The sequence below is a fragment of the Pyrgilauda ruficollis genome, unplaced genomic scaffold (assembly GCF_017590135.1).
Source record: "Pyrgilauda ruficollis isolate IOZ18807 unplaced genomic scaffold, ASM1759013v1 scaffold12, whole genome shotgun sequence".
Taxonomy (NCBI): domain Eukaryota; kingdom Metazoa; phylum Chordata; class Aves; order Passeriformes; family Passeridae; genus Pyrgilauda; species Pyrgilauda ruficollis.
The window spans coordinates 18960411-18985274 of record NW_024510321.1 but is presented as its reverse complement, the minus strand read 5'-3'; the positions used below and the strand labels follow the sequence as shown (position 1 = coordinate 18985274).

The following is a 24864-nucleotide window of genomic DNA, read 5'->3' as shown; positions in this document are numbered from 1 at the left end:
TATAGTATTAATTTATTTTTAGTCACAAGATGATCTTCCCTGGAAAAAAGTACTTTGGAAAGAAAAGCAAGGTATTTTTAACTGTACTGCTTAATAGCATAGATGTTTTAAATAAACATTCCTTAATGAGAAGTGCTTTTCTTTCAGCATGGATCTCTTTTGTGCTGTCTGTGATGTCTCATAAGATTGCCGTGCTTAGGCAGAGATTCACGGTTAAACAGAGATCTACGTGTCAAAAGGAATGAGGCAGGTTGTTATCCGACAGCGTAGGCCAGCAAAGGATATTCAAAACATACTAAAAGTGCTTCTAGAAGTAATTGATTTAGACACTGCAAATGGCAGTGTTATTATGAAGAGTTAATCAAGGGCAAGTTTGTGAAAAGAACTTCCTAAAGCATGTTATGACATACATAAATTGTAGCTTTTCGTTCTACCAGTTGAAAGCTGCTTATCAGATTTCTTCTTCCAACTGAAAATCACCTCTAATCTGCATCAGGATGGGAAGTTGTACTTGAGAGGGATGACATTTTTGGTTTTACTTTTGTTCATTTTCTAAAAAGCTAAAAGCCTGAAATGGAAGTTGAAAATTCCTTCCTGAATATTGGTGGAGCTTACTCTCCTCCTCACCTTCCCCCCAATACACATGGGTTTAAAAATTCATAGTATTTAAGTTAATATTACAATTTTGTTTTCAGGGTTGCTAGGCAACATCAAAAAATAAACATCCCTGCTCTGAGAGCCCAATACCCTCATTATTCTTCCACTCTTACAGAATTTGTTACACAACCCTGCCAGGGCTAAATCCTGCTCCTGTTCTAGCAGCACCACCATTATTTCGTTAACTAAAAGGGAAATGCTTTTACCATTCTACCTTGAAGATTTTGGCAAGGAAATCAACGAGTTCAATTTATTGTTTGTGCCTGAGAAGCTCTGCGGGTTTTTCCATCTCTTCTCATTTTTCCCCTTTAATCACCTGTCAAGTGTTTAACAAAAGAACACACCAGTTTTCATTATTTAATAATCTTAATTATATCTGGGCAGAAGGCAGGGCACATTGTACACAGAACTGCTCACATGGCTTTGGTCCCCTTGGACTATTTCCTTCCAGAATGCCAGAACAGAAATGACTTATTAAAGAAAATTACTTCCATACATAATTACTGGTTAATAATTGTATTTCAAAAGGAAAAGCTTAGTTATGCCTGTTGGACCACTAGCTACTGGTATACATGAAAGATACTGCCTTTAGAATTTGCTTTACCATGTTACTAATCATACTCAGTCAGTTACTGACAAAATTATTAGAACGTGTAATAAATAAATGCACATGCACAAAACACTGCATGCCTTTTCCTTCCTTCAGCCTCACATCCAGTTTCTATTTTTCAAACTGGAAGTGGAAGCAGAGGCACACTGAGATTTGATCTAACATTTCAAGGCTGCAGAGAGAGGAGTTCCCAGGTCCTCAGCCTCTCCAGCCCCATCCCAGCACTGCCCACTCCTGCCTGGATTCCCACCAATCTCCAGGTCTTCTTCAGCTGAGGCAGTTGCATAAGCACAAAGGTGTTTTCTCCATTTCTGAAGTTTTGATGCCTGCCTCTTCCCACCTTCTCCTGCCATGGTTTCTATAGGTGGAGCTATAGGGCTGTCTACATGACATTACATTATTAAAACCTGCTCCCAGAAGCCAGGGATCTGTTTTCAGTTTTATTTCCTTGACTACATATTCGTAGATTATTTGCACAAAGATCACTATACTTTGGCACCAATGTGATTCCTTCAACGTTCCCTTAAGCATCCCCTTCATGCCATACCTCATCTGCTTTTTTGTAAAGGAAGCCCAAATGCTGTACTAGGCAGGCAGATGATGAAACAATCCATTCATGCCCTTTCATATGTGTGACCCACAACATCCATTTTGAAAACACACACTAATAAATAAGCACAACTGTCTCCTATGATTCTCTCCGGAGGAATCAGGAGAGTGAGAGCATACCTCAGTGAGCTACATTGTGAAGCATCAGAGGAAGAGCTTCTTTTCCTTTCAATGCTGAGGTCTGTCTGATACTCTGAAATGGTATCTGCACCTATTATGTAGACACTGTACATGGTAAAAAGCTGGGTTTGGTAGCTGCCATTTCTATGGCAACATAGAAAATATGAAATTCTTTGAGAGCAGTTAGTTAAGAACCTGTATTTAGTCTTTAAGAATAATTTAAGCTTTCCAGCTGAGATTAAAAAGGAAGTAAAAATCAAATAGTCAAGGCATTTTTAAATTACAAAAATAGCTTAACCTTGAAATTCTGTGATTTTCACCTTTGCAAACCAATTTCCATATAACCACTGAATCTGGTCTAGAACCACGTGTTCTGGATCTGATTATACTAAGCTGAAACCTTTGGGGATGAGGAATGTGATTTCCTGAGCACATCCATTTCTCATGCATAGGAAACCCACTACAACTCATGGAGAAGTGTATGAAGTCCCAGGCCACGTGTGCAGCTGCATGCACTCCAAATGCAGACCATCTCTCCAAGGTCAGAGGCACAAACTCACACCCAGTGTCAGATCAAGTGACAGGCTGCAAATGTTTCTGTTAAATTTTTATTTTCTGTCAGTCACACAGGGTTATGAATGTGGTGGCTGTCAGAAATTGATCAAATTCACAACAGAAAGAAATGTTTTATTCTTAAACTAAAAGACAATATTTTTTTTGGGTGGATTATCACTGCTACCATATGGGAAGCTTAAATCCGAGATTTTAAGAAATCATTTTATTTGCAAACAATGCACAGTGAACTAGACCAGGAGATGTACAGTAATCTGCTTACATTTTCTGCCTGACAGTAGCTGTTGCTCTCTCCCCATAAACACTATGAAAAACAAGCATAAGTTTACCTCTATGAAATTGCAGTCAAGTGGGCACCAATACTGCTTACACATAAGTATATCCTCATGACTTTTTTGAGCACAGAAAACATTATCTTGATTTTGCTGAGGAAGGAACATCTGGAAATTCTGGTTCTACAAAAATCAATACAAATTTTACCACTGACAGCAGAACGTTACCCAGAAAAAAAAGTACCAGACTTTTAAATGCATTTAGAAATCTATTTTTATGGCATTAAATGCAGTCAGAAAGCATCAACCAAGAAGAGGGGAGTACATAAAGCATTGTTTTTTATGAAGTTACAAAGAATTCCCCAAGATACTTTTCTCCATATTCTGAAATTTCAGGCACCGGGGAAAGATCCTCCTCTGCAAAGAAGCCAGTCATTGAAAGACAACAAGGTCACGTCCAAGATGTACAATTAAGTGTTTGGGGAGAAGGAAGAACAGAGACATGGTATTCTGAACTTCATTTACATGTAGTGCACAAAAAGTAACATATTTTAAGGAAGATGAACCAAAGGACTAAGAATTAACCCTTGCATTCCAGAGTCCTTTGCCGCACAACTGAAAACAGTGTTGAAAACATTTTCCTATTATTGGATGGGAATAATTAACTAGCAGCTGCATCATATTAATAAATCTCATTTTCATATTATGCACACTGGAATATTTGGTAGAATTTTGAAGTCCATGCAGATGTGGATCTGGAGGTCTAGGTGCAACATAATGCTGTCATACCACATAGAATGAAACAGGGGACTTAAAATTGAGAATGCTGGACTTAACAGTTTTCCTCCCTGAATCCAATGAAAACCAGACACCTTAACATAAAACATAAACCATTTAAATGGGGGCTGAGGAGAATACAGCTGAGCAAGTGCTGTGTTATTTAGTCCAGCTGGTGGGAGCTGGAGATGACACAGGAGGCAGAAAGTTTCATTTCTACTGGGATCTGTGGTATTTCTGACTTAAGAGGACAAGGCTAGAAAGAAGTTTTTAACAGAAATTTGGTGTCCAAGAATAGAGAGATTAATTATACTGCTGTAAATCCTACTGACATCAAGGCAAATATAGACGGAAGAAGTCATGATCCCAACCATCTGTTTACGGATAAAGAAAAAATGATTTTTTCAGCCCCCAGATTTTGAGAAATCCAACAAAGCGCTTGTTAGAGGGGAAAAAAAACCCCAACTCCAGAAAACCCCACTGAGCACTCCTGATCACAGAAATGAGAATCCCTGTCTCTATGTCAAAACCTTTTAAGTGCACACCATGAAATGAAACCACTGTCCTACAGTAGTGTGAAACACAGGACGTGGGCATGTCCACAGCATGGAGGGATTAAGTTGCATTTCAGCATGTAATGTCTCTGTAAAATCAATGCATCTGTGTTTATTAATGCAAACACTCAGAAATGCTGCAGGAAACAGTGGTGGACCAACACAAGAACAAGGTTACGTGTATTTGCTTACCCTTAAAACACCTCCAGGGCATTGACAGCTGATCTTCATTTTATTAACTATTCAAAATGGTATTACTGCTTTAATTTGCTTGCTGTGCACACAAGGCAGTACGTTTGCTTCATAATGAAAAATCTCATTTGGAACAGTATGAAATAGATGCAGCAGATTGTCTTGTTTTGATGTCAGCCTGTTTTTTCTGGCTGCTTGTTTCATCAGTGTCAGTGGAGCCACTCTCAGCCTTAAGCAGACTATGCTGCTTCTCCTGCTTTTTTCCCAAGGATAGAAAGCATGGTCATGAAAATACAGATTGTTTATGGTAAACATCCTAAAAAGCCATTAGTTATTTTTGGCTACTATAAGATGCAAATACGCCTCATTTTTGTGGGAACTACGAAAATCTCTGCACTTCCAGTCAGATGCTCTGGGTTCATATTAGTTCATCATGAGCTCAGCAAAACGTATGATATACTAAGGATTAAAATATCTCTGTAGTATTTCTGCCACTTCTCTGCATCCTCTAAAAGTGAGAAGTACTTCTGCTTTTTAGAGCAGAAATTGTATTCCATGCAGTAATGATGACAACCACGTGGACCCTAAACAAAAGCAATGGCTTGCACGAACAAGTGTCTGCTGTACTGCTAATCCACGAGAGAGAAGTGCTCTAAGTGCCTGGTAAGATAGTCACAGTTTTCTGTCTGTGGCTTTTACTCACTGTTCAGATAAAAGCATGAAAATTTAAGCCACTGGAAACCTATTAAGGAGAGACCAAAACATAACCAGCACTGAAAAAAGCAGTCATGAAATGAAAGACAAAATCAGAATAATAAAGCTAGAGGTCCTGTCCTGACAAGGCATAGATCTGGCAGTGCAAAGGGGTTACAACAATTTATCTGCCAGCTAAGGATTTCTCCAGTATGGAGCCATCCCAGTCAGTATCCATCCATCTCCATTCACAGTCCCAGCACAACAGGGATGTGGAATAACAGGATACCACCATGTTCATGTTACATATGGCTAGTTTAACAGAGCTGAGGGTGTTAAAGTAGCTTGCACAACATAGTGTGGCTGCTCTACTTATTAAATTAAGCTACTCTAAATTGGTTGGGATGTGGCCAAAATTCTACTAGAACTGGCACGCTGCAGTCAGGGCTTAAAATGCATCTTTGTTCAGCATCTTTGGTTGCACAGAAAGATGCTTACTTCAGCTGAAGTGCGAGCTGGAGCCTGAGCATATAATCTTCAATACCTTGCTCTCCACAGCTTTGTGAAGCCAAGTGGCCTGACAAAGATGCATTTTGTTTAGCAGTCTTCATGCCTTGTCCTTCCAATAACACGAGTGCTCCCACAGTTTGTCATGAATCAAGCAAGGCTGGACTTGTCTCAAGATTGGGAGCCTCAAGCCTGCAACACTAATTAACTACCTATAATGCTTTATACTAATATATACACTGCACACAATAAGGTAACTAGCTCTTTGTATACAAAATTAAAAACTGTATTCCATACCAAGAGAGAGCTTTTGTGGCTTCACTGCAGGGGCATGGAAATTTGGCCATAAATGAGAAAGCTACATAATCAAAATCAGAACCATTTACTTGCAATGAGTAACTAGCAATGAGGCAGGCTGCAGCTCTAGCACAGCTGACAGGAAGGACTGGGGAAGGACTGCTTCTTATGGGGAAAGTAAACTCAATCTTCCCTTTGTTGGTTTTTTTTTTTTTTTTTTTTTTTTTTTTTTTAAACAAGGGAAAACAAAATAGTTTCCATAAGAATTATTCTGTTTCAGGAAAAATGTAGTGAAATTTATTGCCAGGTCAGCACAAGAGAAGTGTCATTTCCACAGTTAAGGGAAAAGCCAAATCCATTCATTGCACTCTTTTACTACTATTCTGCTTTATATCATATTCAAATTTACTCCTCACTAAATCGTACTGCTTTACCCTCTAATACAGGCAACTTCTGACAGAAGATTCATAGGCATGTTGTTGGAAACTACATCCTTTTATTCAGCAAACAGAGGAAGGTAATTAATGAAACCATTATTTCCCCCTTCACCTCTCTCTTCCTCCCTTCCTCCAACATGCTGCTTTCATGCCTGTTCCTCTACTTCTAGGTGTGATCATCAGCTGGCTCAAAACATTTGCTTGCAGGACAAACCCCCCCTGATTGTTTATACAGACCCATATTTCTGGCTCCTTTTTGTCTCAGCATCTTCCTTTCTCACCTTCCGTTCTCCTTTTTCTTAACAACCATCTGGTACCTACTTCAGAAGGCACAGTACCATAACTGAAGGGGGATCACCCAGACAAGACATGGGCACTCCTTTGCCTTTTAAAATCTGAAGCTGTAAAGAAGGCCAGTACAGTGTACCAGCTAGCAGCAAAATAAAGAAAATAAATTTAAAAAAAAACCTAAAACATGTATTTCTGGGAAAACTCCTGTTCACAATGGCCAACACTATTCTGTAATACAAAAACTTGAGTCCACTGTACAAATTTCATTAATTAGTCATTCTGTCCTTTCAAAATATTTCTTTAGTTTTTCTCTTTAAAAATTAATTTAAATAATTTACATGTACTTTCCTTGTCAGTATTAGAAAATCTCAAAGTGATTTAAAAAGAAATCAGTACTGTATTTCCTAGCTGGCAGGCAGGAAACAGAGCCCGAGCCAAAAGGAGGACCCAAGGTCAGACAGCTGGCTGCTGGCAAAGATAAGGCAAGTTTCCATTTGTACCCACTCCAATTCAATGCTGTAGTGAATGTCTCTCTTCTTCTCAGTCTGTGGGTGAAATGCAGTTCTCTCAAGTTTTTAAATAAAATATTTACTAATTGAAAAATGGTACATCTACAAAAACTTTTGGCTAAAATTGGCACACAATGCTAAGTATATTTGCATATATACCATATATTACTTGATCAGTAAAACTCAATTGTCTCTCTTAGACAGAAAACAAAACCCATCTAGGGAGCCACAATGAGATGTTACCTACCAAATTTTTGGTCAAACCTCCACGCTGGAACGTGTGCATTGTGTTTCAAGTTGCTGTTTGCTGGCAGAGGCACTGTTACATAGATGGGGCCGTTGACGGGGACGGGGGTGCCATCGCTGCTGAGGAGGTGGACGCTGACGGCAGTGACAGGGGTGAGGTCATACCTGGTGCTGTTTCCTAACGAGAGAGGGAATGAACACCGTGACTACAGAATGTACAGAACTGAAGGGACACCTGTGTGGTTCCACACTGCAGGACTGCATCAGCGTAACTCTCAAGGGATGGGAGCAGCAAATTCCTCCCTGCCTTATAAAAGAACTTTAAACCAACCAAGCAGGCAGCCAACCAACAACCCTCCCCCTGCCAAAAAGACCAAATCCAAGCCACAAAATTGAAGGAAGATGTATATGACCATGTATTTCACCTAATTTCACGTTTTTCACCTAATTTTGGAAAAACATGAAGAAAAACACCCTAAAAATGTAAAAAAGTGTAAAAATCTGCACATATATTTTTTCATGTTAATTTATCTTAAATAAACCTGTATGAGTAACACAGTTTCATGGCAAAAAAATTTATTTTACAAGTCTTTATTATAACCTCAAATGCCCATATTGTTAACTAACAAAGACGAAAATAACCAGTGGCACCTCACAATTGATCAGTCACATGTTTAAGAATGCCAAGTTGCATTTCCTTTGGCCTTTCACTGAAAAGAACCATGCTAAATGGATCATTAGCATATACTCTTATGTTTAAACTGGATGCCAATGAATGTTACTTCATGACAATATACTTCTAAAAAGCATTATAACCCTTCAATGATTTAACCAAACGAATCAATGACAGGGATAAATATCACAGATATATATACACAGGTGAAAAAAATCCTCTTGAGTTTTAAAACCAAGATCTGGAGCTCAAAGCAATAGTAAGGTCAAACTGGAAGAGATGGAGCTTCCAGTTTTGCAAGGGGCTTGAGCCCCACAGGTGCAGACAGCTGCCAAGAGCACCATCCCTGCTGCCTCTGTCGCGCCGGCTCCGGGGCTCTGCCGCTGCTCTTCCTGCCAGGGGGCGAATCAGGGAGAAGGAAGAGGGATGCCTGGCTGGCAGGGATGGGGTACTGCCCCCACTGTCAGCCTGGTGCCTTAGGCTGCACACTGCCTCTGAGGGCATATTCACACCCAGCTGTGGTGGCACACCACGTGGCCTTTGGCTATCCTCAGGTAGCCCGGTAACAGTGTTGAGAGACGATGAGTACATTTGAGGGGACGGTGGGAAAGCATTGAGACCTTTATGATTTCTTATAACTGTGGTTAAATCTCAAGGAATGGCCTTTATTAAATTTTATGTCTCTGAGTAACAGCTCACTAAATAAAGAGATCACCTGGAAATGGGTTGGGAAGTGGTAAAGCGAAGGGGAAAAATGGTGACAAAACTTCGCCAGACTCTAAATTCCTCGGATTTTGCAAGACTGCCAAACTGAAAAAATGGAAAATAACCAGAAGTAATGTTGCATGTGGCTCATTTATGAAAGCATCTAGTCTGATGCACACTTTGCCCAGATTTCCAGGTGGGTGTCACTGTTACACAGCTGATGTGCAAGGGACACACATGCTGCCTTCACTGACTGTGAACGGAGGGGCAGATGCTGACCTTACAGAGGGATTAAAGCATTGAGAAAACAAGCACTCTGAAGGTGGCCATGTAGGAGAGACACAGAGCTAAGAGACTAAAAACAGACAAGTAAGCTTTGAAAATTCAGCTAGGATATAGGGGAAGGTTGCCAGCCTACCCATGCATCTGTACATATAGGCTCCAATGATAAACAATATTGTTCCCTTAACACTTTAGAATATAAAACAGTGGAACAGAGAAAGGAATTGGTGAGGGAAGAATTGTTTCTTTATTCCTGATCATTCATTACACTGCCCCTGCCATGCTCCTGTAACTCTGTCAGATTGATGCTTCACCCCAGGACTTAGGCCACTAATGTTCTCAGGCTGGTACCAGAGAAATTCCTCTTGTGAAGTACTGTGTCCTGATGACACTCAAGAAATTCCAAACAAAAAATTATATAAGTTCAGATTTTAGATTCATATAAAGGATTAAATAATGTTTTATATTTTGCATCTTTTTAGATATTGAAAATTTTGAATTTTTCTTTTATTACTGTCTTGATATAGCATATATCTGTAAAAATTACTTTTCAGTCCTAGAAAAAACATTTGGATGGTGAAACACAATTTTTAATTACGATGCACTAATACTTTGCTCAGCACTGGACTGAATAATTTATATCAGAAGATGAAAAAATTTCTGAAATCCACTGACCTCTAGCAAGAAGAAATAATTTTCCAGTTTGGCATCTTGTACAGTATGTTAATGCTCATTAAAAAGATAAAATGTTTCTCTTTTTTGTTGTGAAGGCAAATTAAAATCAATGCCTATAAAACTCTTGCATGCTATAAAACTGATAAGCACATACACTGATTAAATGGGAATGGACTTGGATAAATGTCAGCTTTCATTTATTTCTTGTCATTTTTGACATCTGGTGACCTGTAAAGAGCTTTAAAAATAATCAGATAAAATTCACTGTCAGTTCAGACATGACACTTTATAAAGAAACAAGCAGCCATAAAAAGCAAGAGGAGTAATGGTTATCAGCCAGCTTGGTCCATTGAGGCCAGATGATGGAAAGTTTTGTTTAGTTGGGTTGAAAGGACAAGATTTTGTGAAACCAACCTCCTGCTCTCCAGCTGGTGATTAATATGAACAATAAGCTAACACTATACAGGCTTGTCAGAACTTGCAGTGAAATTCTTCAAATTTTTATGTTTACAACATGCTGATTCATGCAATGCATTTTCACTGCTCTCTATCAACACCCAGTTGGGATTTTATGAAAAATGCTGAACTTCATGCAATGCATTTTCACTGCTCTCTATCAACACCCAGTTGGAAATCATAGAGAATAGTTTTTAGCTAAAACTACTATAAAAGCCACTCTGGACAAATACTGAGGGACCTAAATGGAGGGACCTCAGCAAAATGCTACAGATATGTAAATAAACTGTGGAAGAACAGGGAAATTGTGGGGGAAGGAGAGGAGGGAGAGAGGGAAGAGACAGTGTTCTGCAGAATTCCAAAATTTTCCATGCAAATCAATGCTAAGCTTTTTTAGAATTCTAAAATTTGTAAATATTCTTTTTCTTTTGAGAACAAAAATATTAAAAAATCTCCAGCAGGTGTTGACCTCATTTTTTATGCTTTCAGAAGTCTTCCAGGCCAAGTCTTCACCAAGTCACTTGCAGATGTAGAAAAGGATATCAATTCAACTTCAGGATTTTAAAGTTTCATGTTTCCACACCAGAAGAGGCTTCTACTACAGACAGAGGACATTTCACTTCTACTATACTGCATAATAAAATACATTGCATTTGTAGTCTGTGTTACAACATACTGAATACCACAGTATTCAGACAACAAGGCTCTTCTCAGTCTCTTAAACACCATTTCCCATTGCCAATTATTTTGGTCTTTTACAACACAGTTTTACCTGAAAACTAAAAGTCAAATCCAGGGTCCCTGTGCTCAAGCAGAAAAGTTTATGTCATGCAAGAATACAGAAGACTGAAAAACCTAAGGCTGCACTAATCTGTTTTATAGGGAGATAGGAGGTAAAACAGGAGAAAGACAATACCCTGGTTGTGCAGTTCTCATGAGATGGCATCATCTGAAGCCTTGGCAAGACCTGTGATCACTAAATAAATGCAAGAATGGGAAGCTGCGTTGCTGAGTACTTAGGTAAGATTTAGGAAAGAGGAATCCCACACACTGCCAGCAGTTTGTTCACTTAGTTTACAGATAAAAAGAAAGGAGATGAGGAAGTAGACAAATGAGGGAGATCAAATGCATTCCTTCATTTAAAAAAAGATAAAGAGGTTTTGATCATGTCTGAGTATGAAAAGTCAGAGAAAACTGAAGGTTGAAGATGAGAATAGGAAAATGACAGGCAGGTAGAATGAGATAGGGTAAGATGTACTCACTGGAGCAGACAGAAGGACTGGAGTAAGGTTGCAGACACATTTCTTGTTGTAATAGAAAAGGAGATGTGCAGATTTGTACAAAGGGAAGAAGGGGGAAGCAAGCTATCGTTTACACACATGACCTAGCATTCAAAGTCACTTAGATCAACACATCACAAGTAAATGCATCCTGAGAAACAGCAGGGAGAGACCTCAAGGAGATATTCAGGCTGCTTCAAAGCAGGCTCAGCTATGCCTCTGCCATCCTCACAGGTGACTGTCTAACTCTGTCCAACACCCTCAAACAAGTAATTCTACAGCTTAAACTATCCTCACCAGAGCAAGGTTTTCCTAATCACTAGTCTGAATCTCTTTTGCTACACTGCAAGGCCACTGATATCTTTCTAACCCATTACAGGCACAGAAAACAAATTACTCTGCTTTTCACACCAGCCTTTTAAGAATTTGAAGGCTTCTGCTCTTTATTCTGCTATTCTTCTCTTACCTATGAAACACCAATTATTTCACTCAGGACTGAATGAAAAGTGGAAAAAGTCTAGCAGGCAGTTGCAGTCATAAAAATGTATTGCAACTTTGAATTTAACAGTGATTATGTTTCTACTATGAATATTCATTGTTTTCTCTTTGGTGCTAGACGAATTTGCACATTTTGACTACATTCAAAAGTATCCACAAAGCCATTGAAACAACACAGTATTAAATTCTTGATATGTAGGCATTTTATTTATTTTTAGAAAAAAAAAGATTAAGAATTTTATTGCACCTTCAGGTTAAATTCTCTCTTGTGCCTTCACATTAATTTCCATCTTTTGTGTGCACATGCAGCGCATTTGGACACTCAGCTCTGAACTAAAAGTGTGACCAACTCGTCTGATCTCCCAAGGCCAAGGAGTTTTCATCTTTGCTATTCAGTGGTCCCATTTAAGGGATAGGAGACCTTGCCCTCTTGCTCACTGGAACAGCACATTGGTAGGGAAGTTGAAAATGTCATGTCACCCAAATTTGAAAGAATGTTCGCTGGAATGGGGAAAAAAAAATATAGGATCAAAAGTCAAGTCCTGGACCAATATGAAATCAGAGCAAAACCAAAGTAATGGGTTACCTGTTCCATTTCCATCTAATCCCTGCAAATAAGGGAAACTGTCCACTTCCCAGGGTGAACTGGCTGCAGTCAGATATGCTGTCAAATCACTGTAGCTAGTGTTCTCTGGCAATTTCACAGATCTTCTCTGAAAGTGAACTTGTGGCTCAGTCCGTGCACCTGAAAATATTAAAAGTGACTTTATATCCAAGGTGGGCAGAATATTTAGGTGCTCATATTTATGGAAGCAATTTTACAATTTTTCATTATAAATTGCAGTAGCTTGAGAAGGACAGAGACATCAGAAGGCTATTATGAAAGATGGAAAAACAGTATTTTTACATTTATTTTGCAGTTGCCATTATTTCTCCACAAGTATTCCAGAGCAAAATTGTGGAGGCACCTACTGCCAGAAGCTTTTCTGGCTATATTGTTTCTCCTTCACTTCCATTGCATGCCTCTTCTAATTAGTACAACTGAAACTAAAACTAAGTTCAGAGGTAGGCTATGCAGAAGCTTAGGAAAGCATCCAGTTCACCATATTTGTTAAAATTTTGTTTTCCCTGGAATATAAAGAAAAATGTAGTTTATACTTTTCAAAATTATTTTCTAAGAGACAGTTCTATCTGTAGTCTCAATTAAGTTATGTAACTTCTGTAAAGCTTTGGCCATGAAAACTAACTAGAAGTGAGACCGATCACTAATGAAATCACTGGACGAAAAGATTCACTTGACAAACCTTGGGTGAAAAGATTTTCCATATTTTCCCATGCAAAGAACACATCTAAATAGAACCAGATTACTAGTATGTAAGATTTCTCTCTTTTTCTCTGTTTTGTACAGTGTTAGTGTTTCTCTCAAGCTCCCTAGGTGTTAATTGAAGGGTCTTTGCTGCAACATGATTTAAGACTGTTTCATGTACTATGGCATTTCATGTCTCATTTAAATCCCAGCTTATAATGTCAATAGTCTTTTTCAAAGGATACTCACCATTAATACTGTTTAGCAACACACAGCAAGACTCCATCTGCAAGTTTGTGTGCATAACATGCAAATTAATTTTTAAATCAAAAGCTATTGTATTCTCCAGAGCTCATTTTGAATACACACAGAACACTTCCCACACAGCACAATATCAAGAGGCAAGCAGTTTTCTTCTTAATTCACATTGGACTATGTGATTCAAAGATGTCAACTCAAAACAATTTTGCATCTTTTCCCCCATTAGTCTCTGGCAGCACTTTTAGGTTACATGTAGCTTCACTGTGAAAAAGAATAATGAGCTTGACTTCCTCCTAAGCTTTGTAACTGCTAGTGTCATTAACCTAGAGACTGGAATCTTTCTTGCATAATTTTCCAGCAAGATCTCTAGCTGTGAGAAAACAAAACTCAACAGAACAAAGTGTTGTATTGGCTAAGAAATCTGCCTGTGTACATGAGTAAGCACCTCCAAAGAGCTGATTGTTGTTTAACTGTCATTTCTTTGGAAATTCTGCAAGAAAAAGCTATAAAATTGCTTTTATTTTTTAATTTCTGGAACATTTTAGTGTTTACAGAAGGCTCTCAAGACGGTGGTATCCTTAAGTGCTTAATATAGTCATTAACACCTGTGTGAAATGGGAAGAAATCTCCCTTATCTGATTTCTAAGCATAAATGGAAAATTATATAAAAGATTAAGTAAATTGACTGGAACAAACTCAGGCAGGATTTATCTTCTGTGTGCTGTGCAAGTAGCAGTTTGCTGTACCCCAGACACTGATGTGCTCAGGCACTGTGGAACCCTCTGACTACTCTGCTGAGTGGGTTCCTACAGCCCATGGGTAGACACAGGAAAACACTGGAAAAAAAAAAAACCCACAACAAAGAAACTAGCCTTAGGATTATCACCAATAGTTCAATGTAAAATTGTAGGATTTTCTGTTGTTTAAATCTCTGGTTAAGATGCATTATTCAAGTTGCCAAGAAGTGGGGTTTTATTTACTAAGATACAAACTAAACAAATATTAGAAACCAAGTAACTATTGTTGAGTCTGCAATACAGTAGTTTATGGGTTTTCTATTAAAAAAAAAAAAAAAAAGATGGATTTTAGCACTGAGAGAGCCATGAGCTGCCAAATTTTAACTAGGTAAGGAGGACTCAGAAAGCCAACCTCAGTTCCTTCAATCCTACAAGCAGTACAAAGCCTTCTTATGGCTGAGCCCAAAACCTGGAAGAAAACCTGCACAACCATGAATTCAGCTATAAGCTTTGAGGATGAAGAAACAGCCTCCTCTGTGGCAGTGCATACACAGACATTGAATAAATCAGTGCAGAGTAGTTAATTCACACCGTAGAAAAACAAATTCCTCCATATTGATGTTCACCAAAAACCTGCCACTCACCCTGACTCTCCCCTCAGTTCCTCAGTTGGATCTCCCTTGGCAAGAAACTCCAAAGGGGCAGGAGACTGGGAGCTTCCAGAGGAAGTCTTGTGAGGGAAGCAGCTACCAAGGTTTTCACCTTCTGTCACCACTTTGCTGGAAGATAATCCAATGCCCTCCTTTATCAGAGGCCGTAGTGGATTTTGGGGCATATGTCTGGGTATAGATTTATTAAGGAAATTGGACGTGGTAGAAACTTGTGCTGACCAGACTCTTAAGAGAATTTTTCAACAAGTCATTACTTATCACTGGGAACGGGTTATTAGTATTGCTTCTATTACTGAAGATATATATATATATATATATATATATATTTTACTTATAAAATCCAGTTTTTACTTAAAAAACCCAAGCACATGTGCACGTGAGCTCTTCTCACATGATGTGTGCAATGAGGTTAAGACTGCTGAGCACTGATCTTACCTTCTTTAAACAGCCTCTTGTCAACATATCAGCCAGATTTAACTGCTGTCTGCTCCAGTTTGCATGTACACTCCTGAGGAAGTAACCTCAAGGAGTCCCTGTAAGGCACCTCTTGTCACACTGCGTATGTGACCTGTGGCACCACACCAGCATTTGAGGTTTAATCTCTGTGAAGTAACATCTGAAGTCTCACCAATTCATGCTGTGACTGCTCATGGGTCAGAGACAGACAGAGTCCCCATTCAGCCTCCATTCACTACACACTGAAATTGAGCCCATCACTGTGCTGGCATTAAATAACCTAAATGACCCAGGGGCTGGCAAGCCCCATCCCTCACAATTACTGACAGCACAGCAGTGGATTGTAATGCCATCCTGAAAATGAAGCTGCCTGCATCAACTCAGACAAACTTCTCAACTGCATAATACATTGCTTGCTTGATTAATTATTCAAATGCAATTGGTAACTTAGTGTACCAAGACAGGCCTTTCTTCCCTTTGACTGGTGCTTCAAACACCAGTGTTCCCAGTCTGTTCCTGGTATAATGAGTTCTGGTTTGCTCTCATTTTTGCACTAAGGTAACTCCTGATCAGCTCTTTTGAAACAGTGTGAGGTTACTGGGAAGTAAATTAGAGAAATAACAGAGAAAAACTAGGTCACAAGGATTTTGGATGGAGGCTAGAGAGGCTCCATTCAAATACTGGAACAATGTCTAGGCTGTCTTTCTTTTAGGCTTCATCACAAGAGAAATCCCAAGAAAAGAGGACTGAACCCATAAAACAGATTTTACTGGGCAAGACTGCAAGTTCAAATCCCACTCCTCAGAATACTCCAGGTACCCCTTTCTTCCTTTATTCTTTTTTCCTACTACCCCAGTAGAAGCAGTTACATTATTCTAATTCACATATTGTTAACACGTTGGATCAATTCACTGAAGGAAAGAAGATTATGTTAAAAATATTTACGAGTCTCACTCAGCTGTTAAATGTCCCTCTAGTCCTTTAGCATTCCTTGTTTGTTTTGAACGAAGCTGTGAACATGAAAATTCTGCTGTTTTTCAGTTAATTGCATAATATTAGCAAATTTGCATAAGACTAAGAGTATTTAATCCAGCATGATAGTGGAATACTGTTGGTAAACAATGTTTCATGTCTTGCCTAATGGAATCCCTTGTGTTTTAACACAGTTCACCATCCATCTAATTTACCCCATTAGACAATGTCCAGCTCTCAAACTGGAGAAAATATGTACAGCAGCTCTTTCTCCAGCTCCTTCTGAGCATTCCATCAGCTACTTAATTTGTTTAATGCATTTTCAGCTCCAGCCATATCTAGTGCTATCACTAATGAAAAGCCTATTGCGTCTGGATAGCTTCTAACTAAAAAATATGTCAGGAAGGCATAACTGTATTATATTCTCTCAGATAAAACAAGGTTATCTTGGAATACTATTGAGGGCACTATTTCCTTGTTTATTAACTATACAGCAGAGTTTAAAATGATGGCAAACATAAGACTTATTGTGAATAAGACACCATTTATGCACAATAAGAGTGCCCACAGGAAGGATATGCCCTTGCTCTGGTTCCAAGTATCTTTAAAAACCCCTGTTCTTTTATTAACAGATTTACCTCAGCTGGCACATCAGTTGGACTAATTTATGTCAGACCCCTAAGTCAAATGAACATTTTATTTTTCACTGTGCAGTTCAGAAAACACTGTTACTCTAACTGATACTACAGTTACTTTAACATCTGTGTTTGGCCTTACTAAAAGGTTATTTAAACTTTATTTTTCTAATACAGTGGGTTTCAATGTGTAGGACTTAGGTTTGCAGGCAGTCTGACAAGGGGTCCACAGGAAAAACAAGTTTATACAGGGTATACAACAATGCAGATAAGAGAAATTTTCAGGTTTTTTATGCCCTAAACATCTAAGTCATTCACAGTAGGAAGCAAGAAACAAAATAGAACCAGAGAAAAATCTTGGACGTTAAGAACACCAGAAAATGTCTTCTTCAAGGATGGTTAAATGAGGCTAGATGAAAAAACATCCAACAGATAGTGTAAGAAATTTAATCTCTAGCTCTCAAATGGCACACTAAAGTCCAAACTCATTTATTACTGTGTAACTTGAATTCCCTAGTCACAGCAGTCAGGGATGAATTCAGCTATTAATTTGGTAAAACAATCCCACAGAGAAGCATTCCTCAGGGAACTCAGAACTCCCGACAGAATACCAGTCTCACTCACAGGACACAGTTCAGAAAGCACTGGGCTGTCAGACTTTTTCTTCAGTGTCCCTCAAATTTCAATTCTGACATTCCAATGCCAGCATACCTTGAAATCCTGAGACTATCTGGACTACATCATCATAGACCATCAGAGTAGCTGAGCGTTCAGGAAGAAGGCCGAGGCTCAGTGAAGAGAACACTGCAGGAGAGAAGTGGTTTAAGTGACATATATTTAAATTCTTATAACATAATCCAATAACAACAGCGCTTACTTTCTTCACATTTTTGCAAAAGCAGGCCACCCAAACTATTAAAATCATATTGTATACATGACAGAAACCACATGCATTTTCTGAACCAAACAGTTAACTTGCCAGAGTAACTACAGAACTAAACAAAATGTTCTGTGCTTTGACTCCTGCACGTCACACACAGTAGCTCAAAGCACTGGAGAGTGCAGTGTAAAGCAGGGTTTCATGCCTTACATGAAGCAATTCCCAGCTCCACAGAAAGACAAGAAATACATTAAGAGAACTGAAATGCTAACTCAGTCTGGCTGAGTTATTTTTCTGTACAACAGCTATACTTCTTACTTCAGGAATATTTTAATGAAATTTAAGTTTTAAGTACTTTGAGATGCTTACGTAAGTTATTCAGAAAGGCAAAGTATGATGATTAAGTCTGAATAATTTGCTTTAAAATGCAGTATGTGCTTACTGAGTCACCACCTACACCAGGGAAGTGCTATTTATAGCAGAACTACTGTCATCCTACCAGTGGTGTGAAAGGGTACAGATAAATGGTATTTGCTGCAAGCAGTCTACCTGCAAGGACCTCCCTTCCCACTGGGTACTGACACTCCTTGCAGGGGGCTGTCTCAGTATGAACACACATCTCTGCAGGGTGAAAAACAGGATATAATTTCATGCCAAGTTCTTCAGTCCCAGAAGACCCAAAATATGGAAGGAATTAGCCACAGCGCCCACCTGCCTCTTGCAGCTATAAAAACAGTAAGGAGCACGACTGCCTGCAATCCACATGTGGCTTTCAAAGATGGAAGAACAGAAGACTAATGCACACTATTTATTTTTGGTAATAACTTGTTACTATTAGTAACTAGTAATAACTGGGCAGCATCCCATACCTGGAGAGAACTCATCCTAGTCTGAAGTAAATGCAAGCTGAGGAAGGCATTCTCAGAAAGAGTCAACAGAAGAACAACACAAACTCTTCTGATTTTCTGGAATTTTATTAATTTCCTCTAAATTAATACACATTAATTAATCCAAGAGACCAGATAGACGTTAGCTACCAGTAGGAAGACTACACTATTTCTGCTTTAAGAAATATATTCTCCTTTTAAAGATCAGAAATTTTAGTGTTTGGGAGAAGTACAGGAGAAAGGAGAAAAAACTATGAGAAACACACTGAAAAAACTACCATCTGAAAGATGGTCTTAACGATATATATAAATATTAAAATTAAAAAATAAAAAATACACATAATGTTATTACAAGTACAGCTGGGCATTTTCTTTCCAATGCCCAAATGTGAAACAGATCTACACATTAGGCAACATAAGTAAGAAAGCCTACTTCAAGTAGCACTAAGGCCACACAATTACAAAATTTGTCTTTACTCCAATAACTTAATTTGTATGAAGAAAGCTAATATAATTTAGACACCCTGGGGAGCTCAATACAATCAACCATGCCAACATCTTCTTCCATATGTGCCAGACTATAACGAATATATAACCTCTAAACTTCCCTTGGGCTTTTCTGCACAATCCTTTCTCAGCATGACAATGACAGAAAGACACAGCTTTTAAGGCCAGAAGGATGACAGTGATGATCCAGCCTTATTCCTGTATAACTACAGCCTTCCCTGAATTAATTATTGCTGCAGATTCAATAGCTGTAGCAAAACTTGAAAACATGTTGTAGAAAAACTGCAGTTTTATTTTACAGCGTCCAGTGTGAGGAACACACCACAACATCAATGTTCTAATAAATAATTATGAGGGCAGTTAAACAATGTGCCTCTTTACCCATCAAAATTTATAGAGGTTCGATTTCCAGCCATTTGATCTTCTTTTTATACAGGCCTGCCAGACAGAAGAATTCTCTTACCCGTTTCCTGTTCTCTATGAGGGTATTGATGGACTATGATCAAATTACCCCATGAACTTTCTTGCTAATGAACAAAATAAATTAAGCACTTCCAAGTCTTTCCCTGTAAACTGCATTTTCCAATCTTTTAATCACCCCTGATAAAAGTCCACATTTTTAAACATTCTTCTTGAAGCATGGATACAGAGCTGGTCACACATTTTCCTGAATGGCTATGCCAAGGACAGTCCTGAAATACTATACTCTGCTTTCCCAGTTTTTAACCTTATTTTACAGGTAAACGATTCCAGATGAGCTCTCCTCTCTCCCAGAAATACCATAACCAACATCCTCTGCTCCTAAAACTGTATTTCACCACAGTGAATACCATAGCTTTCTTTGACTGACTGTCCTGGTTTCAGCCAGGATGCAGCTGTTTTGTTCTCTGCTGCTGCTACAGGGCAGTGTTTTGGATTCAGGATGACAACAATGTCAATAACACACTGATGGTGTGGGTGCTGCTGAGCAGTGCTTACCCTAAGTCAAGGAATTTGCAGTTTTTCATACCTTGTCAGTGAGAAGCTTCAGAAGAAGCTGGGAGGGAGCACAGGCAGGACAGTTGACCCAGACTAGCCAAAGGGAAATTTCATACCGTAGAATGTCATGGCCAGTATATAAACTGGGGAGAGTTGTCTGGCAGGGGTCAACTGCTGCTCAGGGAGTGCCTGGGCAATTGTATTGTGCATCACTTGCTTAAACTGGGTTTTACTCCCCACTCTCCTTTTGTTAAGTCTCATTCTTCTTCTTATTATTATAAAATTTTACTTTATTTCAATTATTATACTGTTCTTATCTCAACCCAGAGTTTTTATCTTTTTATGATTCTCCTCCCCACCCCACGGAGGCTGGGGGGGAGGAAGCAGATGGGTGGTAGTTAGCTGACAACTGGAGTCAAACCATGGCACTGCCTCTACCAAGGAATTCTGAACTGTGCTGTCTCAGCAACTCCCTCTCTTCATTGCATACACTGCTCCAAAAGAAGTGTCCTTTTAAATAAGGACTACCGAATGTTTTCTTCCAAATTTTTTACAAAGAAAAATCTAAGCATAGTTAAGAGCAGACAGATGAGCATATCTTCCATCATGAACACTTCAACAACTCAAGTGATGTTAAATTTATGAACTGTTAATAAGTGGAGTCATGGCTCTGCTGATAAATATTTTAATGGAAGAAGAGATCTTAAATCTTTTCCTCCTACCATTTATCACTATGTAAATAAATAATCCTCCTGCTTAAGCAGTAAAGAAGTAGTAATTATTTTCGTTAATATAGGAGAAGTTAATTTCTGCCAAATTATAAGAATAGAAAACCCTTGATGTTTACTCCTTGAAGCTACTACAACAGTTCAGTGTCTGCACAGCTTTTCAGCAAAACACTATTACTAATGCATATTGCCTGTGATGGAGGAATCTGGATCCTTTGGCCAAGTTCTGCTACAGCACATTACCACCCTTTAGCTTTCAAACCTACACCCTGCTCATGGCTATCATTTTCCCATTTGAGGTAAATATGTCCATAGTTCATTTACCACAGCACACAGGATGGCACATCAGCTTAAACACTGCCCTGGGTGGAATGCTTCTGAGAGTGGGGGATCTGCTCTACGAGGGACAGCTCCCAGGACTGTTAACAAGCATTTTTGGGAAATGAGGATGCAGCTGTATGGGTGTGCCCAGACTGCACACTGCAGAATGAAGATTGAGATATGCTGCCTCTTCCCCGTCATACAAACCAGCTTAAAAATAACAACAAAACAACTTGCACATTTTTCCAAAGTTCTATACTGTGCTAGTTAAAAGCATGACAGGCATTTAAATACAGGAATTTAAATACAAACAGTTCTTAGAAAGTTTTTTAAAGACTACAAGCATCTTAGTCAATACAAAATATAAAAGCCTGAGTATCTTAACTTGTATGTGATGTACCTTTTCAGGACTAAGTCAAAGAACAATCCTATTAAACCTACATAGGGCATATCAAGTTGTAACTTGTTTCTTTAATGAAAGAAAGGATTAAGTACAAGGTACAGAAAGCAGAATAAAGGACTCTACTTCCAATTAAATCAATGGCAAACTATCTACCAGTTTCAGTGGGGGACAATCAGAGGTGAAAGGAATCTATTTTCCAAGCTAAGCTCACATTTCAGCCACGGAAAGAAAGATTTTGTGGAGCGTATACAATTACTGCTCTTTAACTTCAATGATTTACTAAAACAAAAATGTCCCGTTTCATTACCTTCCCTCAATCAGTACTTAAGAAAAACAACCAGCAAAAAACTAACCAAACAAACTCCAGGCTATGGAAGAGTACATCTCATTCAAAAGACCTAGGGTATAAGTCAGAAAGAGGCAAGACACAAGGCAAGGTTATTGCATACTTTCATGATTTAAAAGCACATGAAGTATGCTGAGAAAGCTGCACTTACTCTTATTTAAAGAGAAGAAAACTCAAAGGAAATTTCTAAACAGAGTCACAGAACAATTATGGCTGGAAGGGACCTCTGGACATCATCTCTTTCTCCAGGCAGGGGTTATCCAGTTGAATTCTGAATGTCTTTAAAGGTGGACATTTCACAACCTTTCTGCATGACCTATTCCAATTTTGCTGCTTGTAATGTGGAGGGGTGGGTCGGGACAGACAGACACACACCCCCTAGGTCCCTGTGGCAATAGCAAGACCTTTATTGTTCGAACCCAGCTTTATATGGCAGGTTTGAAACATCCCAGTCTATAACGCTCTTTGGTCTGCTCTTAACACCTTCCATTTTCCTGACCAGTGAGATGTCTGCAGCTTAGAAAGTTTGCGGGGTAATTTGATCATAGTTCACTGGTGATTGGTTGAAGTCCCTGTGTGTCAGCCCAGGGGCTGGCTTATAGAACCAGGCTGGGTTTCTTATTTACAACTGAATTAATTGCTCAGCCACAGACCAGCTGTGACAGCTGCTGCTGTAATGAATTGTTGCCTTTTACTTATTTGAACTCTCCTGGCTGCAACTCTTTTCAGTTGCTTCTTATTCTTTCACCATACCCCAAAGAGCTTGACTTAGTCTTTGCTGTTAGCTCCATTAAGTAGATGGAAAACACAGTGGAATTCAGTACAGAAAATGTGGAAGAAGGCACTCCTATCTTATCTGAAGCAAGTGAAAGCAGATAAGTAAACAGCACATTGAAATGCCTAAAGCATAATTCTGGGTTTGAAGAGATTCACTTTCCTTTCCCCTTCTGAAAATACATTTGCTACTCGACCTTGCAGCAAGTCACGCAGCCCTTCTGGCTATGTTGATATTAATAAATAAAATGGAGCCAAGGCATGGAATTCAACACTGCCCTGGGAACATATACACTATTTACATATTAGTACACTTAAAACCTTCCGTGGCTTTGGTCCAGGCTAATTATCAAACCTGAGGCGTGTTATTTAGGTGTGATTTGGGTATAACACAAGGTTGGGACCATTCCCAAATCACATGGACCCTAATTGTAGCTGAGGATTACAAGAAAGGCAGATGAAACTTGGGATATGATCTTCATATAGATGTTACATCTCAAGGTTTGAAAACCACCCTCAATCTGTTCTTTTCAGCAGTACAGAAATTTTTCCTCTTGTATAACTAATGTAAGGTTCTGAGGCATTCTGATAAAAACTAACATGCAAGTATTATTGTTATTCTTGTTTGCCTGTGGAAGAAGCAAACCATGCTAATTAAGTTAGTAAAAATCCTTACATCTGGATAACATAACTGCAGATTAAAACCATTTTATTGACATGGCTAAGAACTAAAAGACCAGGACATTTTTGGACACTACAGCCTATGGTGCAACAGTTGTTGCTACACCTTGGAAGATAAGCAAGAATACACCACAGCTGCTGAAATAAGGTTCTTGGAAACAGAGTTCCCATAAAGAAGAAAAAGATCTGGAATAGATTTCTATTTTCTATGGAGCTGTAGGAGCACCCACAGTTGTTTGAAAACTGATGTAGCACTGTATCGAGGACCTCCAGAAGGAGAGTGAATCTCTGCTCAGCCTTGATGCTGCAGTTTAACTGAGAAAGAAATGTTACTATTTTTGAAATGTGCAGATGTTTCCCCTCCCACCCAGGATCTCAAGCATTAAAACACATCATACAAAACTGTGTAGCTTCCTTTAGATGCAATATCTTACCTCAGAACAAAAATAAAGATCTCTTACCAGGCAATCTTACAGGTTTCCATGGTGCAGAATTTGGCACATACGCATGTTTACTAGCAGTCACTATCAGCTGATTGCCCAACTTATACTGAAACTTGAGGAAGGCAGTGCCATCTGCTCCTGAGGTTCCAGATGCAATGGAGATCTGGTTGGTAAAAATCTCAATGAAGGCTTCAGTTACTGGCTGACGGGTGCTGGCATCGCTTACATGGACCTTCAGCGTTACTTCTGTAATGACAAACAACCACAGCGATTATTGTCTGAAAAGCTTCTGTGGGAGGCAGCAGTTAGAACATGCTGACACACCAGTGACTGAAAAGACACCAGCTCTGACATTTTGGTGCCATGTACGACTTCTTATACTGGCCTGAAGCTCTCCATCTCAGGCAGTCACTCTTCAGAGACACTGCAGATTCTGCTACAAGCCAGACCAGGTTCTGAATTATTGCCTGACAGCTAATTTCAGCTGTGGAGGCATCTCTATCTCCACCTGGGACCCACATGCAGCTGGGCAGCACATCTCCAGGGCAGGCAACACTCCCTTTGAGGGGCAACATGTCAATCACAGAGTACTGCTGTACTATGGCAATTCTAAATGTGTGCTATCAAACATCCTGTGTTAGTCACAGACAGCAGGGCATGGAAACTCTCTGTAAGGTCCCTGCCTTGCTGTGCCTCTGCTCCAGCCAGCCTTCTCCAGCAGCAGTGGGGAGAGGGAATGTGGGGTATGCTCCTCACTCCTTCCCAAAGCAATTCTCTCTGCGCAGCTATGAAATGGAGGAAATCTGCTGTGATGGAAGCCAAGGAAGAAAGTGGGCAATAGAGCAGGCTGTGCTACAGTGGGATATTTTCAGCTCTGGTGGGAGAAAGTGCCCCAGCTGGCACAGGACTTCCCTGGTGATGTCTAACCAAGGCGGAGAACTCCCACAGGATCATGTCCATGTCCT

The 24864-nt window shown here is 39.3% G+C and overlaps 1 protein-coding gene across 1 annotated transcript in view; it reads right to left on the bottom strand.

Annotated features, from left to right (window-relative positions):
- The window catches only part of FAM171A1 (family with sequence similarity 171 member A1), an 88057-nt gene that overhangs the window by 13331 nt on the left and 49862 nt on the right, over positions 1–24864 (bottom strand). The window contains exons 2-5 of the mRNA XM_041489524.1: positions 23918–24145; positions 17663–17755; positions 12500–12658; positions 7346–7522 (exon numbers count right to left, since the gene is read on the bottom strand). Coding sequence (XP_041345458.1) covers positions 7346–7522; positions 12500–12658; positions 17663–17755; positions 23918–24145 — 657 coding nt within the window. The remainder of the gene's footprint in view (positions 1–7345; positions 7523–12499; positions 12659–17662; positions 17756–23917; positions 24146–24864) is intronic.